The following is an 18,739-nucleotide window of genomic DNA, read 5'->3' as shown; positions in this document are numbered from 1 at the left end:
CAAACAGTGCTCCATTTGTGTTACCGCAGAACTTTCTGATATCAATATTCTTTTTATGCTCCTTAAAAGAGAAGTATGGCCAAAGATTTTTTGGCCATACTTTCTTGTGGGTCACAGGAGTGCACTTGCCACAGAGGTTCTGGAAGGATCCCGACAATAATGCAGCTGGCTCATTCTCATATGGCACTTTTCCACTGCAAGTACCGGCTCAGCTCTACTCGGCCCTGCTTGGCCTGGTTTGCTTTTCCACTGCTGGTACCGCATGGTACGGTGTTGGAACGGTTCGGTATGGTACGGTATGGTTTGCTTTTCCACTAAAGTAGTACTAAAGTTAAGTGGGTGGGATAACAACGGGGTGGGTGGGATTCTCTGACCAATCAGTGGCTAGCAGTGACTGCATGCAAAGGATTGTGGGATATGGTACTGGGTATGGTACCTCTTTCCACTGCAAGTACCGGCTCGGCTCTCCTCGGCCCTGCTTGGCCTGGTTTGCTTTTCCACTGCTGGTACAGCATGGTACGGTGTTGGAACGGTTCGGTATGGTACGGTATGGTTTGCTTTTCCACTAAAGTAGTACTAAAGTTAAGTGGGTGGGATAACAACGGGGTGGGTGGGATTCTCTGACCAATCAGTGGCTAGTAGTGACTGCATGCAAAGGATTGTGGGATATGGTACCGGGTATGGTACCTCTTGGAACCACAATCGAGGTGGTACTGTTTTTGAGAGCCGCACCGTTCGGTTCCATGCAGTGGAAAAGCGCCGCCGTACCGTACCGAACCGTTCCTACACCATACCATGCGTTACCAGCAGTGGAAAAGCACAAAAGCGAGCCGAACCGTTCGGTTCCATGCAGTGGAAAAGCGCCGCTGTACCGTACAGTACCGATCCGTTCCTACACCATACCATGCGGTACCAGCAGTGAAAAAGCACAAAAGCGAGCCGAACCATTCGGTTCCATGCAGTGGAAAAGCGCCGCCGTACCGTACAGTACCGATCCGTTCCTACACCATACCATGCGGTACCAGCAGTGGAAAAGCACAAAAGCGAGCCGAACCATTCGGTTCCATGCAGTGGAAAAGCGCCATTAGTGTAACACTGACGGCCTGAGCCAGCGGCTCCGGCCACCTCCCCAGGTTGGAGCTCAGAGAGCGTTGACTGACATTCACCACTCAGTGCTCAATGCAGACCAAGACCTGAGCAATCAGCAGTCATGTGATCTCTCAGTTCTCCAGCTTAGAGCTCGTGGGGGAATGCTTTTTTTTTTTTTTTATTCGTACACATCTCCTTTAAAAAAGTATAAACACATTTCTATCATATAATAAAATTTATTTGCACATTTTAGATTTCTGAGTTGACGTCACACCATATAAAAATCAGCAAGACATTTAAAAAAACTTGATTTACAGGTCTACATCTGTATCATCCTAATGTACTTACAATGATCTATTTACAGCACAGACATGGATACATTGTTGTTAATGTTATACATTGTTATCTCAGATCCCTTCCCTCCTGACGGTTTAATTTCACAGCATTGAAAACTGACTTTATGATAAAATCAGCAGGATATAAAAGTATTTATATTTATAGGCATACAATTTACAAATCTTGCAGTAAGTTAGTAACTCAGAAGAGGTCATTGTTGGCTACAGTGCAAAGGATCTGGAATTCCATATCACGCATGTGTGCGGCGTGGGCTCCGTGGTTTCTGGGTCTTTATGTGACAGACATGAAGGGTTTTTTTTTGGGGTGCTTGTGTCCTGGATAGTGAGGAAATGAAATGATCGCGGCTATATTGCGTTGGATTTAAGCGCATCAATACACGTACCATTGTGCTTATATCAAAATGGAGGTTATTTTTATGTCTCCTTTGGCTGGAGATCAGTGGTGAGGGTGGATTGGATGCAGCAAAAAATAACTGACACTGAAATAGATGTAGAGGGTATTTAGAAAAATGAAAGCCTATTGCTTTCTATGGGGACAGTAAATGGCTGTAAAATCATTTTTTATGCAACCTGTTCATTCTCTGTTTTTCTCTATCAGGATTCTTCAGCAAAATGCAGTAATGTGTTGTATGGAAAAGACAGTTAAAGAGGACCTGTACTGTAAAAGCTGTGCCCTAAAACAGTAGGCAGATGGCAAACGACTAGTTGTCAGTATGCCTGTGGTCTTTTTTTTTTTTTTCTTTTTTTTAGTTCTTCCCCTTTAAAATAATGGGTTTTTTTGCTGTTTTTTCCTGTGCATGGATTATTTTGACACTTGTCAGATAAAAATCTTACAATTGTGTATTCAGATCTTAAAAAAATAAATAATCTGATCTGAATGTACTATAAAACTAATTTATTTAGAACTGTAAATTTAGTGCTACCACTGAGCGATTTTAAATGTAAGTCCTTTCTACAAATATATAGATTTTGTTAGGAAAAAATTACTAAATCATCTAAGACAAAAAAGAAAAGGTACAATTATTCCTTCTTTTAGAATAAAAGTCTATTATTGCAAAACACTGCATGCCAATGGACACAGCTGTGTAATAAATGTACACTCCATGTAGAGTTAAACCTTTTAGGCACAGCCTACCTCCTCTGTAAAGGAGTCCAGTCATTGCTGTAGTCACTTTTGTCAGTTAAATAGTGATCTGTGAACCCCCAGCTCCAAAAGTAGGGAGGAACTCCCAAACACACCCCAATGACCCTGCAAGGTTTCCTCTGGATTCTGGCAGCAGTTGATTATAAGGAACCAAATTTGAAGTTTCTGATTTTAGCATGGTTGCAGAGTATGCTATATAGCATTTTTCACTTATTAGATAAAGCCTGGAATTGCTCTTTAAGTGCCGGTTCACACTAGGGCGACCTGTGAGGCGACCTGGTAGCCTCACAGGTCACTGCAGGTCGCCTCCCATAGGGAAGCTACGGACCCGTTCTAATAGGAGCGACACAAGTCGCTCCGACCTAGAAAAAGGGTCCGGAGCTTCTTTGGGGCGACCAGGAGGTGACCGCCATAGACTTCAATGTTATGAAGTCCGTGGCGGCCGCTCCGAGGTCGCGGCGCGCTGCTCGCACCGCGACCTCTGAGGTCGCCACCCAAAGTAGCGTTGCGGTAGTGTGAACCGGCGCTTAAGGGAAATACAGCTTCAGGAACTTGACACTATATCGTTATTTTAGGATTCTATAACATATTGAAGTGATATCATGCAAAAGTCACATACGCACAGACTGAACAACTTGCATGCTCCATGTTTCATGCCTTAGGTGGTTTCATAAAGCAAAGTTTTTCTCTTTTTCTTTAATACAGTAAATACCCCATGGCACAAGCAAGGGCATTACAGAACATGCCGAGTTCACTTCTGTTAACTGTCTGGTTTGGACGATGGGTTCCATCGGGATGGTAAACTGGAATCTGTGGTCTCGAGATTGCCAGCCAGACGATCTTGCTTGAGGAACTGAAAACTATTATTTCAATTGTTCTTTCTGAAACAACAGAACAAGATTTCATAAATATATAGCAAGCTTCCGTGGGCTCAGTTTTGAAAAAGCTACAATTCAATAAAAAAACCTGTATTACAGGTATGGATTTTTATTACATAGTTACATAGGTCCAGCTTGGACGAATGTAAGTATGTATATTCCGAGCCTGGCCGGTTCCTCTGAAAGCGGAGAATCAATGTAGTGGCAATCGCTACTACAGTGGTTCTCATTGCCTTCCAGGTCCTGTGCTGCACAGCTGCCCTGCTGCATACTGAACACAGGGGGCGCTCTGCATGGGCGCCATTTTAGGAACACTTTTCATTTTACCCAATGAATACAAGGAGTTCTCTGATTGAGCGAGGTGGAGATTCTGACCTCACCACCCTGCCTCTCTACCCCGTCCAATCAGAGAACAGCTTGTATTTATTGAGATGAATACAGGCCGGTTTCTGAATTGCACCCACGCTGAGTAGGCAGCCCCCTGGGTTCATTATGCAGCAGGACAGCCGCTTGTCATGGAACCCAGAAGACTACTGTAGTAGTGGCTGCTACTACAGTCAAATTACGCTTCCACAGGGATCCCACAGGTATGAAATGTTTATATTGGTCCAAGCTGAAGCAATGCAGCTATGCAAAAAAACAAATAAAACATACCTGGAATTCAACTTTAGTGCTTAGAATAATAAAAAAAAAAAAAAACAACTAAATCAATTTAGGACCTGTTCTGCTTTGAGCTAAAAATGTGCTGCAAGATGAATTTTACATATGTTCTCTTCCTGCAGGCATATGGGAAATATGGACAAAAATGCACTAATTAAAATGCATTTTTTGTATTTATTGCAGATTCAGTGCATTTTGCATGTGTTCATAATAACTCTAACGTAATTCTAATTTTAAATCAGAAAGCTGGAACAAAGTGTTTTCTGGGCTAATGGATCATGCATTCACAATGATCACATGATCAGAAGCCTGTCCTACCAGCTTATGATCATTAGGGATGATCGAACGGTTCGGGTCGACCATCGGTTCGACCCGAACATTGACTGTTCGAGGTTCGGCCGAATTCCAAACTTTTTGCTGAAAAAGTTCGGAATTCGGCAACCAGAACCGACCAAAATGCAATGGGACAGGAAATGGGCTTTAAAAGCCCGTGATTGGACCAGAAAGCCAATTGAGGGGGCAGGAGAATGCTAGGAATGTGATTGGAGTGACTAGGGGGTCCAGAGGCCAATCATTAGTGAATACGCCCCCCAGTATATAAGATAGCCCGCCAAATTCCTAGCATTGTAATACAGGGACGTGGAAGAGAGTGGAAGCAGTTCTGTTACTTCTGCTTCAAAGTGTCATTTAGCAATTATTAGTGTGAGGAAAGGGATATCTAGTGTAGTTAGGGTACTATTTTCCACTATAGTTAGATTTAATAATCTAGTTTCTGTAGGGAAAGTGTTAAGTGTAAGGGGACCGTAGTGTAGTGTAGGGTTAACTGACTGACTGCTATGGCAGGGTGACAAAACCCTTCCATTTCAGGGTGACCGCTATAGACAAAAGATCGTTTCTCTTAGAACACTTATAGAACAGGGATATGGCTTCGCCCCTGTCACCCTGCTTTTTGCTGCAGGCGTTTATAGGGCTTTTTTGAGGACATGTTTGGAGTCAGGCATGACATCTGAACTTCTGTGTAGGGGTATATATACACACACACACACATGTATGTATATATACACATATATAGGTGTGAAAGTAGCAGAACACTATGCTTGCGCTAATGAAATAATTAACACCCATATGGCTTCTCTGCTATAACACCTATATGTGTGTATGTGTATAAATACATATAAGTGTGTGTGTATATATACCCCTATACAGAATTTCAGATGTTTTGCCTGCCTCCAAAGACCCCCCAAAAATGCCCAAAAAAAACGCCTGCTGCAAAAACACACCTGGGCGTTTTTGTAGCTGGCGTTTTTTTGGGTGTCTTTGGAGGCAGGCATAACATCAGAACTTCTGTGGAGGGGTATATACACACACACACATGCCATCTTTATGTAGAGCAACAATTCTTTTTTTCAGATCCTCAGAGAGTTCTTTGCCATGAGGTGCCATGTTGAACTTCCAGTGACCAGTATGAGAGAGTGAGAGTGATAACACCAAATTTAACACACCTACTCCCCATTCACACCTGAGACCTTGTAACACTAATGGGTCACATGACACCGGGGAGGGAAAATGGCTAATTGGGCCCAATTTGGACATTTTCACTTAGGGGTGTACTCACTTTTGTTGCCAGCAGTTTAGACATTAATGGCTGTGTGTTGAGTTATTTTGAGGGGACAGCAAAGTTACACTGTTGTACAAGCTGTACACTGACTACTTTACATTGTAGCAAAGTGTCATATCTTCAGAGTTGTCACATTAAACGATATAATAAAATATTTACAAAAATGTGAGGGGTGTACTCACTTTTGTGAGATACTGTATGTACAGCCAGCTGGAAGGGTTAAATAACAGTCAGATGCTGGCAGGGTGCACTGAGAGTTGTAGTTCCTTGTTGCAGCTGATGGTGGACCAGTAATGCATTACAGACCATTAGCTACCCCTGTAATGTGAATTCCCCCAGAAGACGTGTGGAGTGCTTCCATATTGATTTCATGATAGGAGTGGAGGTGAGAGCTGGGACAGCTGGCTATATCCCTGCAGCGGGATTGGATAGGATCCCCCCACAGACAGGTGTTACATGATGAACTGACAGCAAATCACTGAAGAACAATATGGATGTGTTGCTGCAAGTGAAGGTGCGGAATGGGTGATAGGAATGCAGTTTGGCAGAGTGATGCCATTGTTATATTATATATATATATATATATATTGTTTCTGCTGCTGGAAGTATTGATAGGTGGAAGGAAAACATTTGCACTCTATAAGCTACTGTTCTGAAGTCTGAAGAGCTACTCTGTGTCTGCATAATCATTTAACCACTTCCATACCGCAGTACGTCATATGACGTCCTGGGCTTTAGGTGGGGATATCTGAATGATGGGTGCAGCTGCATGCATCATTCAGATATATTTTTTTTATTTTAGGGAAAGGGAAAGTATAAAAATAAAAAAATTTAAATAAAATAAACAATAAAAAAAAATATATAGTTTTAAAAATGAAAACAAAACAAGTTTGAAAAATTTTCTGCGCTAATACCGTGTGACATAAAAAGTTGCAATGACCGCCGTTTTATTCCCTAGGGTCTCTGCTAAAAATATATATACATAATGTTTCGGGGGAACTGAGTAATTTTCTAGCATAAAAATGATGATTTTTACATGTAGGAGCAGAGTGCCAGACATGACCCAGTATGGAAGTGGTTGAAAATAACTAACTGAAAGACAAGGTGACTACAACCAACTGCCACTTTTACTGCTAACATGGTACCTGACACCTTTACAAATGATTTTAAAGCGGAGTTCCAGCCATTTCACTCACCTGTCCAACGGTCCAGCGATGCGGCCGCCCGAAGCCTCGATCCTCTCCCTCGGCGCCGGCATCACTGCTGTGGGCACCCGGCTGTGACAGTTTGCGGCTTCACAGCCAGGTGCGAGTCGCGCTGCGCGCCGTGATTGGCCGGCAATCTTCTGGGACCTCAAACGTGTCCCAGAAGATTGCAGGGAGGGAGGGGAAGAGGAGAACTTCCGTTCAGGGCCCGCGGCGCTCCAAGCGGAAATGGGAGCGGGTACCTGTCAAAACTAGGTACCCGCTCCCCCCCCCAAAAAAATGACATGCCAAATGTGGCATGTCAGGGGGTCAGGACTCCCTAAAGCGGAAGTTCCACTTTTGGGTGGAACTCCGCTTTAACTTGAACCTTTCACTTTCAAATACTGGCAGCACATCTCATGGAGTAATACATTTTAGTATACTATGTATATGATGTACCTAGGAAATCCTCCCTTGTGTAAACATCCAAAAGCCCTGAGACTGCTGCTGGGTGCCCCCATCTTGGATGTGATATTAAAAGCACAAGCAGGCTAAGATTGGGGACTCAAGTGACACTTTATACTATCCACTCCCATTCCTGACAACTATAGAGAAGGTTGTGTGTAAGGTGAGGGGTCAAGAAGCTGGGCCAGCACAGGCAGTAATTAGACACCCCCAGAAGAGGCAAGGATTATGACATGCAAGGAAAGATGGAGCTGACTCCTGGGGTGTCAATCCCTTGGCATGTTCAAAGGATCTGGTAGATACTGTATGTGGTAGCAATGGACAAATAGCAATTAGAATTGATTCTAATGTAAATCCAAAGAAGGGGGTGTTCTCCTTGAGTAGGTGAACCCGTGACACAAGTGTGGTGTGTGGATCCGTTTTTAAACCTAGGCTGCTGCCTTTCTAATCATGATAAAGGAATAGCCCATCAGAAGACCACATCCTTATTCAGGTAATAGGAGCGCCAAGTAAGACCAGTCATCTACAGGTAGGCTGTACAGAGCTCTATGATTTTTATCCAACATCCATAATGAGAACAATAATAAGATAATCACTTTGAATTGAGGTTGCTGGTTGATCTCACAAACTGATCTTAAGGGTATGTGTGCCAAGGTCACCTCCATTATTCAAGTTCCAGTATTATTATTAGTGATCGACCGATATGGGTTTTTCGTTGCCGATACTGATACCGATAGTTTGGCCAATGCATATCAGTATTGGCCGATATTTTTGTACATTTAAAAAAAATGTTTTTTTGTTTTTTTGACAGGTACTTTTGTGATGGGATCTGGGGGTCTAAAAGACCCCAAACCCCTCCTCTGCACTTAAAAGCATGCAAAAAGCCAAGTTTGACTGTTTTAAATGCTGTCATTTTTTTTTAATCTGGCGCCAGGCGGTTTTTACATGGAGACCCGATCAGAGCCGAACGCGGCTTTGATTGGGTCTTCGGCGGGGGCGCAGTATGGTTGCCCGGGTCTCCCAGTGGGATAGGAGACCGAGTCGAGCCGCGGAATGTGGCGGGAGGGGGGTGACGTCCCCTCCCGCTCCTTGTAATGACAGCTGAGCAGCTTCTCAGCTGCATCGGTTGTCATTACAAGACAGCCGACCGTTGCTATGGACGCCGATACCGAGGTGATGCCTCTAGCTGCAGGCATCACTCCGGTACAAGCACTTTCCGAAATATCGGCAATATCGGTAACCTCCGGGGCCGATTTCGAAATATCGGGAAAAGTGAATCTCGGCCCTCAATATATCAGCTTTGCCCATAATCGGTCAATCCCTAATTATTATTATTATTATTATTAATATTAACAGTAAAGAGTTGTGAGAGTGCCAGTAACAGAGTAACAGAACTTTATCTTGATTGAGGTGCCCAGTAAAACTAGAAAGTCTTGTCCCACTCACCTATTTATTGAAGGGGTACAGAGCCCTGGTCTGACTCCTCTGCTTGTACTTGGCCTCCATTTCATCCATCCAATCAATGTTCCAATCTAGAACTGGCAGTGGATTCACTTTAGCCTTCCTGTTCTGATCGGTGCCTTCACCCTGGTTCTGCGGAGCTAACGCTCCATCCAAAGGGGATGCAGATGGTGAGAAATCTGAGCAAAAAAAGTATACAAAAATAATTACATTTAGGTATAAAATATTTTCATTACATAACATTATACAGCACTAACATTGTCTGCACAGACAATACTGGGCCATTCACATCAATCTGTGTGCCAGAGGAGCTTACACTCTGATGTCCCACTACAGTCACACACTATTATTACTATACAGAGAAAACTGCCAGCCATACACGGTTCGAATCTCGGCTAATTCAGAAGGAACTGGGGGAGATTTGAACCGTTAATGAGCAGGCTGAACGCTGAATGTAAGAAAAAAAAAAAAAAGGTGTATGGCGCTGCCAGAATGTACTAATTGTTCCGTGTGTCTTTCAACGATGCTAAATGTATATTAAATAAGTGTGTGTCTCCAATGTGAATATTAAATTAATAAAAGTGTCAAGTGCATCATATGTGTGACTGGTGAAAAGTATATAGTGAGTACAACAATAATAGGCGATCCAACCCTGTGAGGGGTTCACAATAGTGCTGAAACAACTTCAAATATAAATAGGAATAAATTAGGTGAAAATGCAGTGTGAATAAAAAGTATGAAAAGATGTGAGTGGTATCAACCTGATAAATAGATAAAAATTGGTAAAAATCAGTTGGATCCACCTAAAAACATACAATACCACATAGGTGAACTGTGAAAATCCTTAAACGGTGTAACTATACAATAAATAGCATCATAAATTGACATGAAACTATATAATACGTAAGTATATAAAAACCTATAAAACCAGGCAAGAAGCCAGGCTACTCCTGAAGACGTCACTCCGACGAAACGTACGTAGAGCGTCATCGCGTCACATCCGCCCAAGTGGAACGCACATCCGGTCCGTGGAACGCACGGCGTCCCGGAAGTGCGCAACTATCGCTGTTTACATGCCGATTATTCTCTTTATGTTTGTGAGTACCCTTTTTTTGATATGAATAAAGCAATTTTAAAAGCGGTACTACTCTATGTGAGCCTTCTTCCCCCATATATACCCGTGTACCGGTGGACCCCAATCCCAAGGACCTTGGCACGCAGGACTCGGGCAGAATACTGAAGCACACAGTTACCCTAACAACCAGAGAAGGGGACCCCAGGATTATATATCCAAGGCCTGATACCCCTGCAGGGGTGATCAACTCTGGTGAGTGCGGTCCAAGGGGTGCGGGGAGCACTGAATGGTCACTGACATCCGAGCACCTCCAAAATTCTCCGTTAGAGCACCTGCACTCAAGTCACTTTTTGCTCCCCTAATTTAGGGAGGGTTTTTTCCATTGTGGGACCACCCTCCTTTTTAGGCCCTTTAGTCACTACGGACTTACTAGTACCTGGACTATTGCTGTCAAATTTTAGAGTGGTTTTATAGTGTAGCACCACCCCCGCAGGAGCTGCTGATTATATTATTGGGTCTACACCCTGCCTAACAACCCAATCAAATTGGCTCGATCCCTCCTCAGGCACAACTGACCCAGAATAGGACTGGACTATCAAATAGATACACAGGTTGGAATACAATACTTCACTATGCAACAATACCTTGTTACCTTCTTGAATAGTAGTCCTTCTGGGTGACACAATGGAACAACGCACAAGATTGTAATTAACCAAACTTAGTTTACTATGTATCAAATTGAATAGGGGAGATACAATACAATACAATACAAGTCCATAAAAGGTTATTTAAAACAGCTTTAAAAAGGTAAAAGAATACCCCCACACTCCTCCTGCATTAAGGCTAGACACAGTACCAGGTAGGTGGGCCTATCTGAGTCCCTCCCCCAGAGTTCTCTTCTTTCTTGTTGATCTTCGCTAGCAAGGTTATTGAATAGAGCTCATTTGTAATCCAGATTAGGAATAAAGATCAAGAGAGAAAAAACAACGAGCTGTTAGTTGTCACCGCAGGGTGTCTGCGTAACTGAGCAATAACTTCTGCGAGAGAGATAAGCCTCTGGCGACTCCTTTACAGACCTTATTGTTTGTCTATGAGTCTCCTGAGAGAGTATGGTGATAAACCCCGGGGTTTTATCACCTCCTGCTGCGCTACCGCTATCTGTAGATAAAACTGTCTCTTCAGCAGATAAAGTCAGTTATTGGGCATGTGCCCTCTCACCAACAGAAGTTTCTCCTTCGCGCGCTTCCACTGCGGTCTCAGTCCTTTGGCTATATGCCAGCCGCGCGGGGTCCTTCTGGCGGATGACTTCCGGTCTCGGCAAACAGCAGTATGACCTCCAGGAATGTGCCTCGTGCTTGAGATGGGACGGTTCCACGTCGTCCCTCCAGGCTAAAAGGCTCTGGCCCAATATCCAGTGTCAGTCCTTCACTCTCGCTCGCTGGTTCCTCAGAGTCCAGCGCAGAAAGGCCCCCCCGTCGCGCGCTTCTCTCTTCCTTTAAATAACCTCCCCCATAGTGCCGTGCGGTGCAGCCGTGCACCCTGGATCTTGCAAAGCAGCCTGGGAGATGTAGTTTCTTCATCTTGTGAAAAGGAAGTCACAGCCCGGGAAATTCCATGCAGCTACCACTAGAGGGAGCCTAGTTCCTGGATCTTGCAAAGCAGCCTGGGAGATGTAGTTTCTTCATCTTGTGAAAAGGAAGTCACAGCCCGGGAAATTCCATGCAGCTACCACTAGAGGGAGCCTAGTTCCTTCCCACATATCAAACAGTGTCTTTAGGCATGTTTAACCCCGCTACACACTCCCCCCACTTGAGAAACTTTGGTCCCCAAAGAGGTCAACAGTATGTACCCTAGTGCATAGGTTGGCATTATACAACAAAAACATTAACATTTTGCTGAAATAAGTCAATCTGAATACATCCAATTTTGTATTCTAATAGCAGTGCAACAGTAAAACGATAAAGTGCAATTAATAAACAAATAAGTGATTTCTACAGTGTTAATATAGTGCTGATTTCTAGTGCTTTTATATAGTGCTCCTTTAAAAAGCACATGTGCCTTTGCAATTTCTTAAACACTTACATCTTAAAGTTTGTGTTGAAAAAAAAACATCAAAAGGTGAGAAAGAGAAAAAAACATATAGTGAGGTCAGAGCAACAAAATGTGCGCAAACATTAACTCACAAAGTAAACCAAATTGTGAACATCAAAAACTGTGCTTATTATAATGGCCAAACCCAATATCCTTATGTACAAACTTAAATGCAAACGTTTTCTACTTCAATACTTTGTTCTCATGATCTCTCACAGACCCCCCAAAACTTGGGTGGCTTGTACAGTTGTGCCTGGGGGTGAGCTAGGGTTGTCCCCCACCAAATCTACAGTGGAGGAACTAGGCTGGTCAGGAGATCTTTTGGAGGTAAAAACAGCTTCTTCCGAACATTCACCCAATTGATCATAGGTCAGTCTCTTAGGTGGGTGAATGACTCTCCTTTCCCTCTGTTCCCGTGGAGGCATGCTCTCAGAGGTGCTAGGATCAGGCACTTCTGAGGATTCTTCAATGTCCCCCTCCTCATGTTCCAACACAGAGGAACCTGATGGTTCAAGAGAGGTCAGTTCTTCTTCAGAGAAGGGTGCAACCTCCTCCTCAGGATCTTCATCCTCAGCTGCTTCTTCTGGAAGCATATGAAAGGGTATGAATTCAGGGGCTTCTGCCCGAAGGGCTCCTCTATCAGCCAAGTCAGATGAAGACAGGGAGGCAGGTGTGGGTTCTGGCAACTGAGATGACCACAACCAGTCGGGTACCTCCTCTTCATCTTCCAAATCTTCAGATGGAGAACTTCCCTCTCCCTCATCTGGGAGCGTCGTCTGAGATCTGGTAACTGGTCTGGACCGGCGAGAAGTCGAAGGGGCCTCTGACAAGTCTTCCACAGGGGGCATACGAACCGCTTCAGAGAGAGGCAGCAAATGGTTCCGATGCCAAGCCTTCAATGGACCCACACTTCCTTCAGGCCGAATTTGGTACACAGGAAGGTTTGGCAGTTGCTTGCAGATAACATAAGGTTGGGACTTCCAGCGGTCTGCCAACTTGTGTTTTCCCGGGACACCCAAGTTTCTCAACAAAACCCTGTCCCCTGGTTGCAGGTCATGGATCCGAACTTTTAGGTCGAAATTTTTTTTATTCCGCAGTCCACGTTGATCAGATGTGGCCTGAGCCTTGTCATAGGCCGCTTTCAGACTCTTCCGCAGTCGGTCCACATATCCTCTATGCGATGCTGAAGAGGTATGATCAGGCGAAATGCCAAAGGCCAAATCCACTGGCAACCGAGCCTCCCTTCCAAACATCAGCCGATAAGGGGAATATCCAGTAGCATCACTGACAGTGCTGTTGTAGGCATGCACAATGGCAGCTACGTGCTTGCCCCAATGCTGTTTCTTCTCTGAGCTCAAAGTCCCCAACATATCCAAAAGAGTCCTGTTAAATCGTTCAGGCTGGGCATCCCCCTGTGGATGGTAGGGAGTGGTTCTAGTCTTTTGAATGCCTAACATATCTAACAGTCTCTTGATCAGTCTGCTTTCAAAGTCCCTTCCCTGATCAGAATGGAGGCGTTGTGGTAACCCATAATGTACAAAGAACTTCTCTACAAGAACTTTGGCTACCGTTGAGGCCTTCTGATCCCTTGTTGGGAATGCTTGAGCATATCTGGTAAAATGGTCTGTTACCACAAGGACATTCCCCTGGCCACTCAGATCAGGCTCTAAGCAAAGGAAATCAATGCACACCAGCTCCATGGGTCCCTGACTTTGTAGATGGCCCATTGGGGCTGCTTGACGTGGCAGAGTCTTCCTCTGTATACACCGGACACAAGAATGACAGTATCCTTCAACTTCGGCCCTCATACAAGGCCAGTAGAACCTGTCCCTGACAAGCTGAAAGGTTCTTTCGGGCCCCAGATGGCCATGATTATCATGAAGAGAGGCCAGAACTCCCTCTCTGTATTTAGCTGGTAAGAACAGTTGCCACTTCTCCTCCAGATCTTCAGATGGACCTCTCCGGTAGGCCACTCCTTCTCTGATCTGTAACCGGGTCCACTCTCTATGTAACAGACGGGCCCCCTGAGGGGAGTCAGTTAGAAGCAACTCAGGGCTCTGGATCTCCAAGGCTTCCAAAAGAAGTTTTCCCAAAGGGTCTTCCAACTGCTCCTTCCGCAAGTCCCTTTTGGACAGCCGGGGCAAACCCTCCCCTTCAACCTGGGTCACCTGGCAGTAGCATTTGGGTACTCCGATAGCCGAAACCCCAATCTCTTCTGCTCTTGACCCTCCTCGGGATCGAAATTCAGTTCCCTGATATAGGGCACGCACCCCTTCTGGAGCCAAATGAGTCCATTCTTCCGCAGGTTCCTGTGGAACATGCAACCTTCTGGATAGGGCATCTGCATCCCTATTTCCGATTCCTGGCCGATACTTCAGGCCAAAATTGAAGCTAGAGAGGGCAGCCAACCATCGATGTCCTGCTGCATCCAGCTTGGCCGTAGTCAACAGATAGGTGAGGGGATTATTATCTGTCTTGACAATGAATTCAGCTCCGTACAGGTAGTCTTTCAATTTGTCAACCACTGCCCACTTCAAGGCCAAGAATTCAAGTTTGTGAGTAGGATAATTCCTTTCAGCAGGCAGTAGGCTTCTGCTCACATAGGCAACAGGTCGCAGATGACCCTCATGCTCCTGATAAAGTACCCCCCCCAGCCCATCTCGGCTGGCATCAACATGCAGTTCATATGGTTTTGTGGGGTCCGCATAGGCCAACACAGGGGCAGTGGTTAGGGTTTCCTTCAGCTGGACAAAGGCCCCTTCGCATTCCGGGGTCCACTGATCCTGGATGGATTCCTTAGCCTTCCGGGGGCCCATGGTGGACTTCGCCGGCTTTACCAACTCAGGGACATCATCTTCTTCATTCTTCAGGAGCTCATTTAGGGGTCGGGCAATCTGGGCGAACCCCTCCACAAACCTCCTGTAATAGGAGCAAAAGCCCAAGAATGACCGGAGTTCGGTCACATTTGTGGGTCTCGGCCAGGAAGCAACAGCATCCAGCTTGTCCGGGTCAGTGGCCACCCCTTCTTCAGACACGATATGGCCCAGGTAATGGACCGAGGACTGATAGAATTGGCACTTCTCAGGAGAAAGTTTCAGACCTTCTTCATGTAGCCTCTTCAAGACCTTTTCCAACCTCTCCTCATGTTCTTCCAAAGTTCTGCCAAACACGATAACATCATCCAAGTATACCAGTACCTCTATCAAATTCATATCTCCAACGGTCCTCTCCATCAGCCTTTGGAAGGTAGCAGGGGCCCCGGACAACCCCTGAGGCATGCGATTGAACTCAAAGAACCCCACAGGGGTGATGAAGGCTGTTTTCTCCCGATCTTCAGGGTGCATGGGGATCTGATAATACCCACTCTTTAAGTCCATCACACTGAACCACTTCGCCCCTGACAGACTCTGTAGGGCATCTTCGATTCGAGGAGTGGTATACTGGTCTGGGATGGTTCTTCTGTTCAGCGTTCGGTAGTCGATACAAAGCCTCAAAGATCCATTTTTCTTCCGGACTACCACTATCGGGGAAGCATACGGGCTCCTGGATTCTCGGATAATCCCGATCTTTTTGAGCTCTGCCAGCTGTTGACGTAGATCTTCTAAGTCACCTAAGGGGACTCGCCGGACTCTCTCCCTGAAAGGCTTGTCCTCACTCAGGCGGATCTTATGAGTGGCGCTCCTGGCACATCCCACGTCAAACTCGTCCTTAGAGAATATTTCCCTCCATCGAGCAAGTTGTGCCTTGGCCCTCTTCACCCATTCCGGCGGGAGGGCAGCGTTTCCAGAGCAAAGCTCCTCTATAACCGCTTCACCCTGTTCCTTTTCTTTGAAATCAATGGGGGCAACTGGGGTAGCCGGGTTGACTTGGCCCAGGAGCACTCTGGCCGGTACCTTCACTGGTGTAATAGAGGTGTTTCTGACACTCACTAAAACCCTTCCACGGTTTTCCTGTAACACCTTCAAAGGGATCACCTCAGGGATCACTTCTATCCCTCTCTGTCTCTCCTTTTGACCTGATTCAAAGATAATGAAGGGACCCGGCTGTTGCCATGTGAGTTTAACAGAAGCCTTAAAACAGGCCACCTCTCCTGGCTGTAAGACCTTTTCTGCTCTATCCAGCTTCCAGAGTCGTCCAACTCCTTCTGCGGGGGTCTCTTGCTCCAACACTAATCGTTGGTAGGCCTGCCGTAGCATGGGATGGATCCTTGGCGCCTGAGCATCTTGTCCCTGGACCAGTTGTATCAGAAGGCGCCTTACCAGGTCAGTGTTTGTTCCTACGATGAGAGAGCTTTTGTTGGCCCCTGGTGGACGAGGACAGACCACCGCTAAGGTGTCGAAGGTTTCCGCTTCACCAGCCACTGATGGATCAAAGGTCAACTTGATTGGCAGATACCCGTCATAGGGAAAACTTTGGGTCCCAATACCCCATATCTCCAGATCTTCCAACTTCTGCAAAGGTAGATGGGTAAGATATTTATCATAGAAGTCTCTATACAAAAGAGTCACCTGGGCCCCTGTGTCAAGGAGGGCTCTTGTGTAAATTCCTTCCACCTGAACCGAGACCACTGGGGAGGGCCCGACCAAGTTAGTTGGGAATTCTCTTGATGTAGCCTGGTTGTCTGATTCAGTTCTCTGTACCCTGGCCCTCTTCTCCTTTTTCTTCCTTGATCTGGGCCCCCGCTGAACCCGGTGTGCATTGACTCTCCTTCCCTCAGTAACCCGGAGTGTAGAACTGGGGGTGTTATATTGGGGTCTAACCCCCTGACTCGGTTTCCCTGATCCTGCACCACTCCTGGAGTCCCTTAAAACTGGCAGACACCCGGTTGACTCCTTCACCGGTGTCCTCTGAAGTTTCCCGCTGGCTCGCGAGCTTTCGTGGCAACCTTTCCTGAGCTGGGACATACCCTTCTAACATGCCCAACTCCCCCGCAGTTGAAACAAGTTAACAATCTTGCAGGCCGTGGCTCTGGATCTGTGCTGAGACTAACAGGTTCATCTGGCCTCTCCGATATACTCCCCTTGGGTAGAGTGGATACCTGACCAGTCAGGATGGACACCATTTCTATCAACTGAGACACTTGGGTCTTTAGGAGTTCAACTTGAGAGTCACCCTCTTCCACACTTATCACTCCAACCCGGGCAGTTGAGTCAAACTGCCGACTTTTCTTCTTGTTGTCCAACATGACCTCTTCCTCTCTGACCATTCGAATCAGGTCGGGGTATTCTAGAATGCCGCCATCTCGACGAGTTCGTAACAGTATGGCAATGGGATCTAAAGGTTGAGCCCCTTTCAGAACCTGTCGTGCACGAGTCTCATCTATTTTCCGGGGGTCTATTCCTTTCTTTAACAGAATCTGGTGGATAATCCTATCCAGACGTTTAATGAATTCGGACAACTTCTCCCCCTCTTCTTGATAACAGTGGTCCAACTGGTAGAGAAGTTCAGCCGCGTTCTCCGTCCGACCAAACACATCTTGCAGAATGTCCAAATAATCCTGTGCAGTGCAGTTCTTCTTGCTAAGCTTTAGATTACGTACAGCCTCTAATGCAGGTCCCCTTAAACTCTCTGTGATTCTCTGCTTCTTGTGCTGTTCTGGTACCTCCCATTCCTCCAAAGCCTGAGTGGCGGTATCTAACCACTCTTCGAACCCATCTTCTGCTGAAGGCACAGGCTGTTTCCCAGAGAATGTCCGGAGCTTCCTATATCCAGTCATCAAATAGCTCGAGGAGTCCCTACTACATTTTGCCACAATCTCCCCAAGAACAGCACACAGTTCTGAGCTAAAAGTCGACAAAGGTGATGACTCAGGATGCCCTTCTTGGACACCTTTTTCTTGGCTGGATACCCCAGGGGTGGTGGATGAGGGACCCGCAATAGGAACTCCTGGATGTATCAGGAAAAGTTCTGTTTGGTCAGTAGTTTTTACACTGTTTCCGTTGAAATAATCAGGGACCCCCTTCCTCCACTCACACAGTGCATACGTGTGTGGGACAGTGGTGTCAGTTTTCATGTCAATCACCCAGAATTTCCTGTCTGTGGATAGTGCCCTCAAAACAGGGAGGAGCTTTTCTTCAGTCCAGGCTTCTCCCTTGATTTCAACCACCAGGCCATTTTCCACTATGACATTCTCTTCCTTGCACCACTCAGCAGCAGCGACAGGATCCATTTCTGCGTGGGAGGGGATTCTATGGCTGAGAGGGTTGTATTGCAGGACTGTAGAAATCCCGGACGAGCCCCCACGTGTAGCACCACCCCCGCAGGAGCTGCTGATTATATTATTGGGTCTACACCCTGCCTAACAACCCAATCAAATTGGCTCGATCCCTCCTCAGGCACAACTGACCCAGAATAGGACTGGACTATCAAATAGATACACAGGTTGGAATACAATACTTCACTATGCAACAATACCTTGTTACCTTCTTGAATAGTAGTCCTTCTGGGTGACACAATGGAACAACGCACAAGATTGTAATTAACCAAACTTAGTTTACTATGTATCAAATTGAATAGGGGAGATACAATACAATACAATACAAGTCCATAAAAGGTTATTTAAAACAGCTTTAAAAAGGTAAAAGAATACCCCCACACTCCTCCTGCATTAAGGCTAGACACAGTACCAGGTAGGTGGGCCTATCTGAGTCCCTCCCCCAGAGTTCTCTTCTTTCTTGTTGATCTTCGCTAGCAAGGTTATTGAATAGAGCTCATTTGT

General features: G+C 45.7%; 1 protein-coding gene across 2 annotated transcripts in view; it reads right to left on the bottom strand.

Annotated features, from left to right (window-relative positions):
* Positions 1–3,124: 3,124 nt before the first annotated feature.
* The window catches only part of ROBO4 (roundabout guidance receptor 4), a 187,424-nt gene continuing 171,809 nt past the window's right edge, over positions 3,125–18,739 (bottom strand). For both annotated transcript variants that reach the window (XM_082273761.1, XM_082273762.1), the window contains exons 19-20: positions 8,841–9,034; positions 3,125–3,470 (exon numbers count right to left, since the gene is read on the bottom strand). In XM_082273761.1, coding sequence (XP_082129887.1) covers positions 8,841–9,034 — 194 coding nt within the window. In that variant the 3' untranslated portion in view covers positions 3,125–3,470. The remainder of the gene's footprint in view (positions 3,471–8,840; positions 9,035–18,739) is intronic.

Source organism: Pelophylax lessonae, assembly GCF_965119305.1.
Source record: "Pelophylax lessonae genome assembly, chromosome: 12".
Classification (NCBI taxonomy): domain Eukaryota; kingdom Metazoa; phylum Chordata; class Amphibia; order Anura; family Ranidae; genus Pelophylax; species Pelophylax lessonae.
This window is presented reverse-complemented; position numbering and strand designations above follow the sequence as displayed.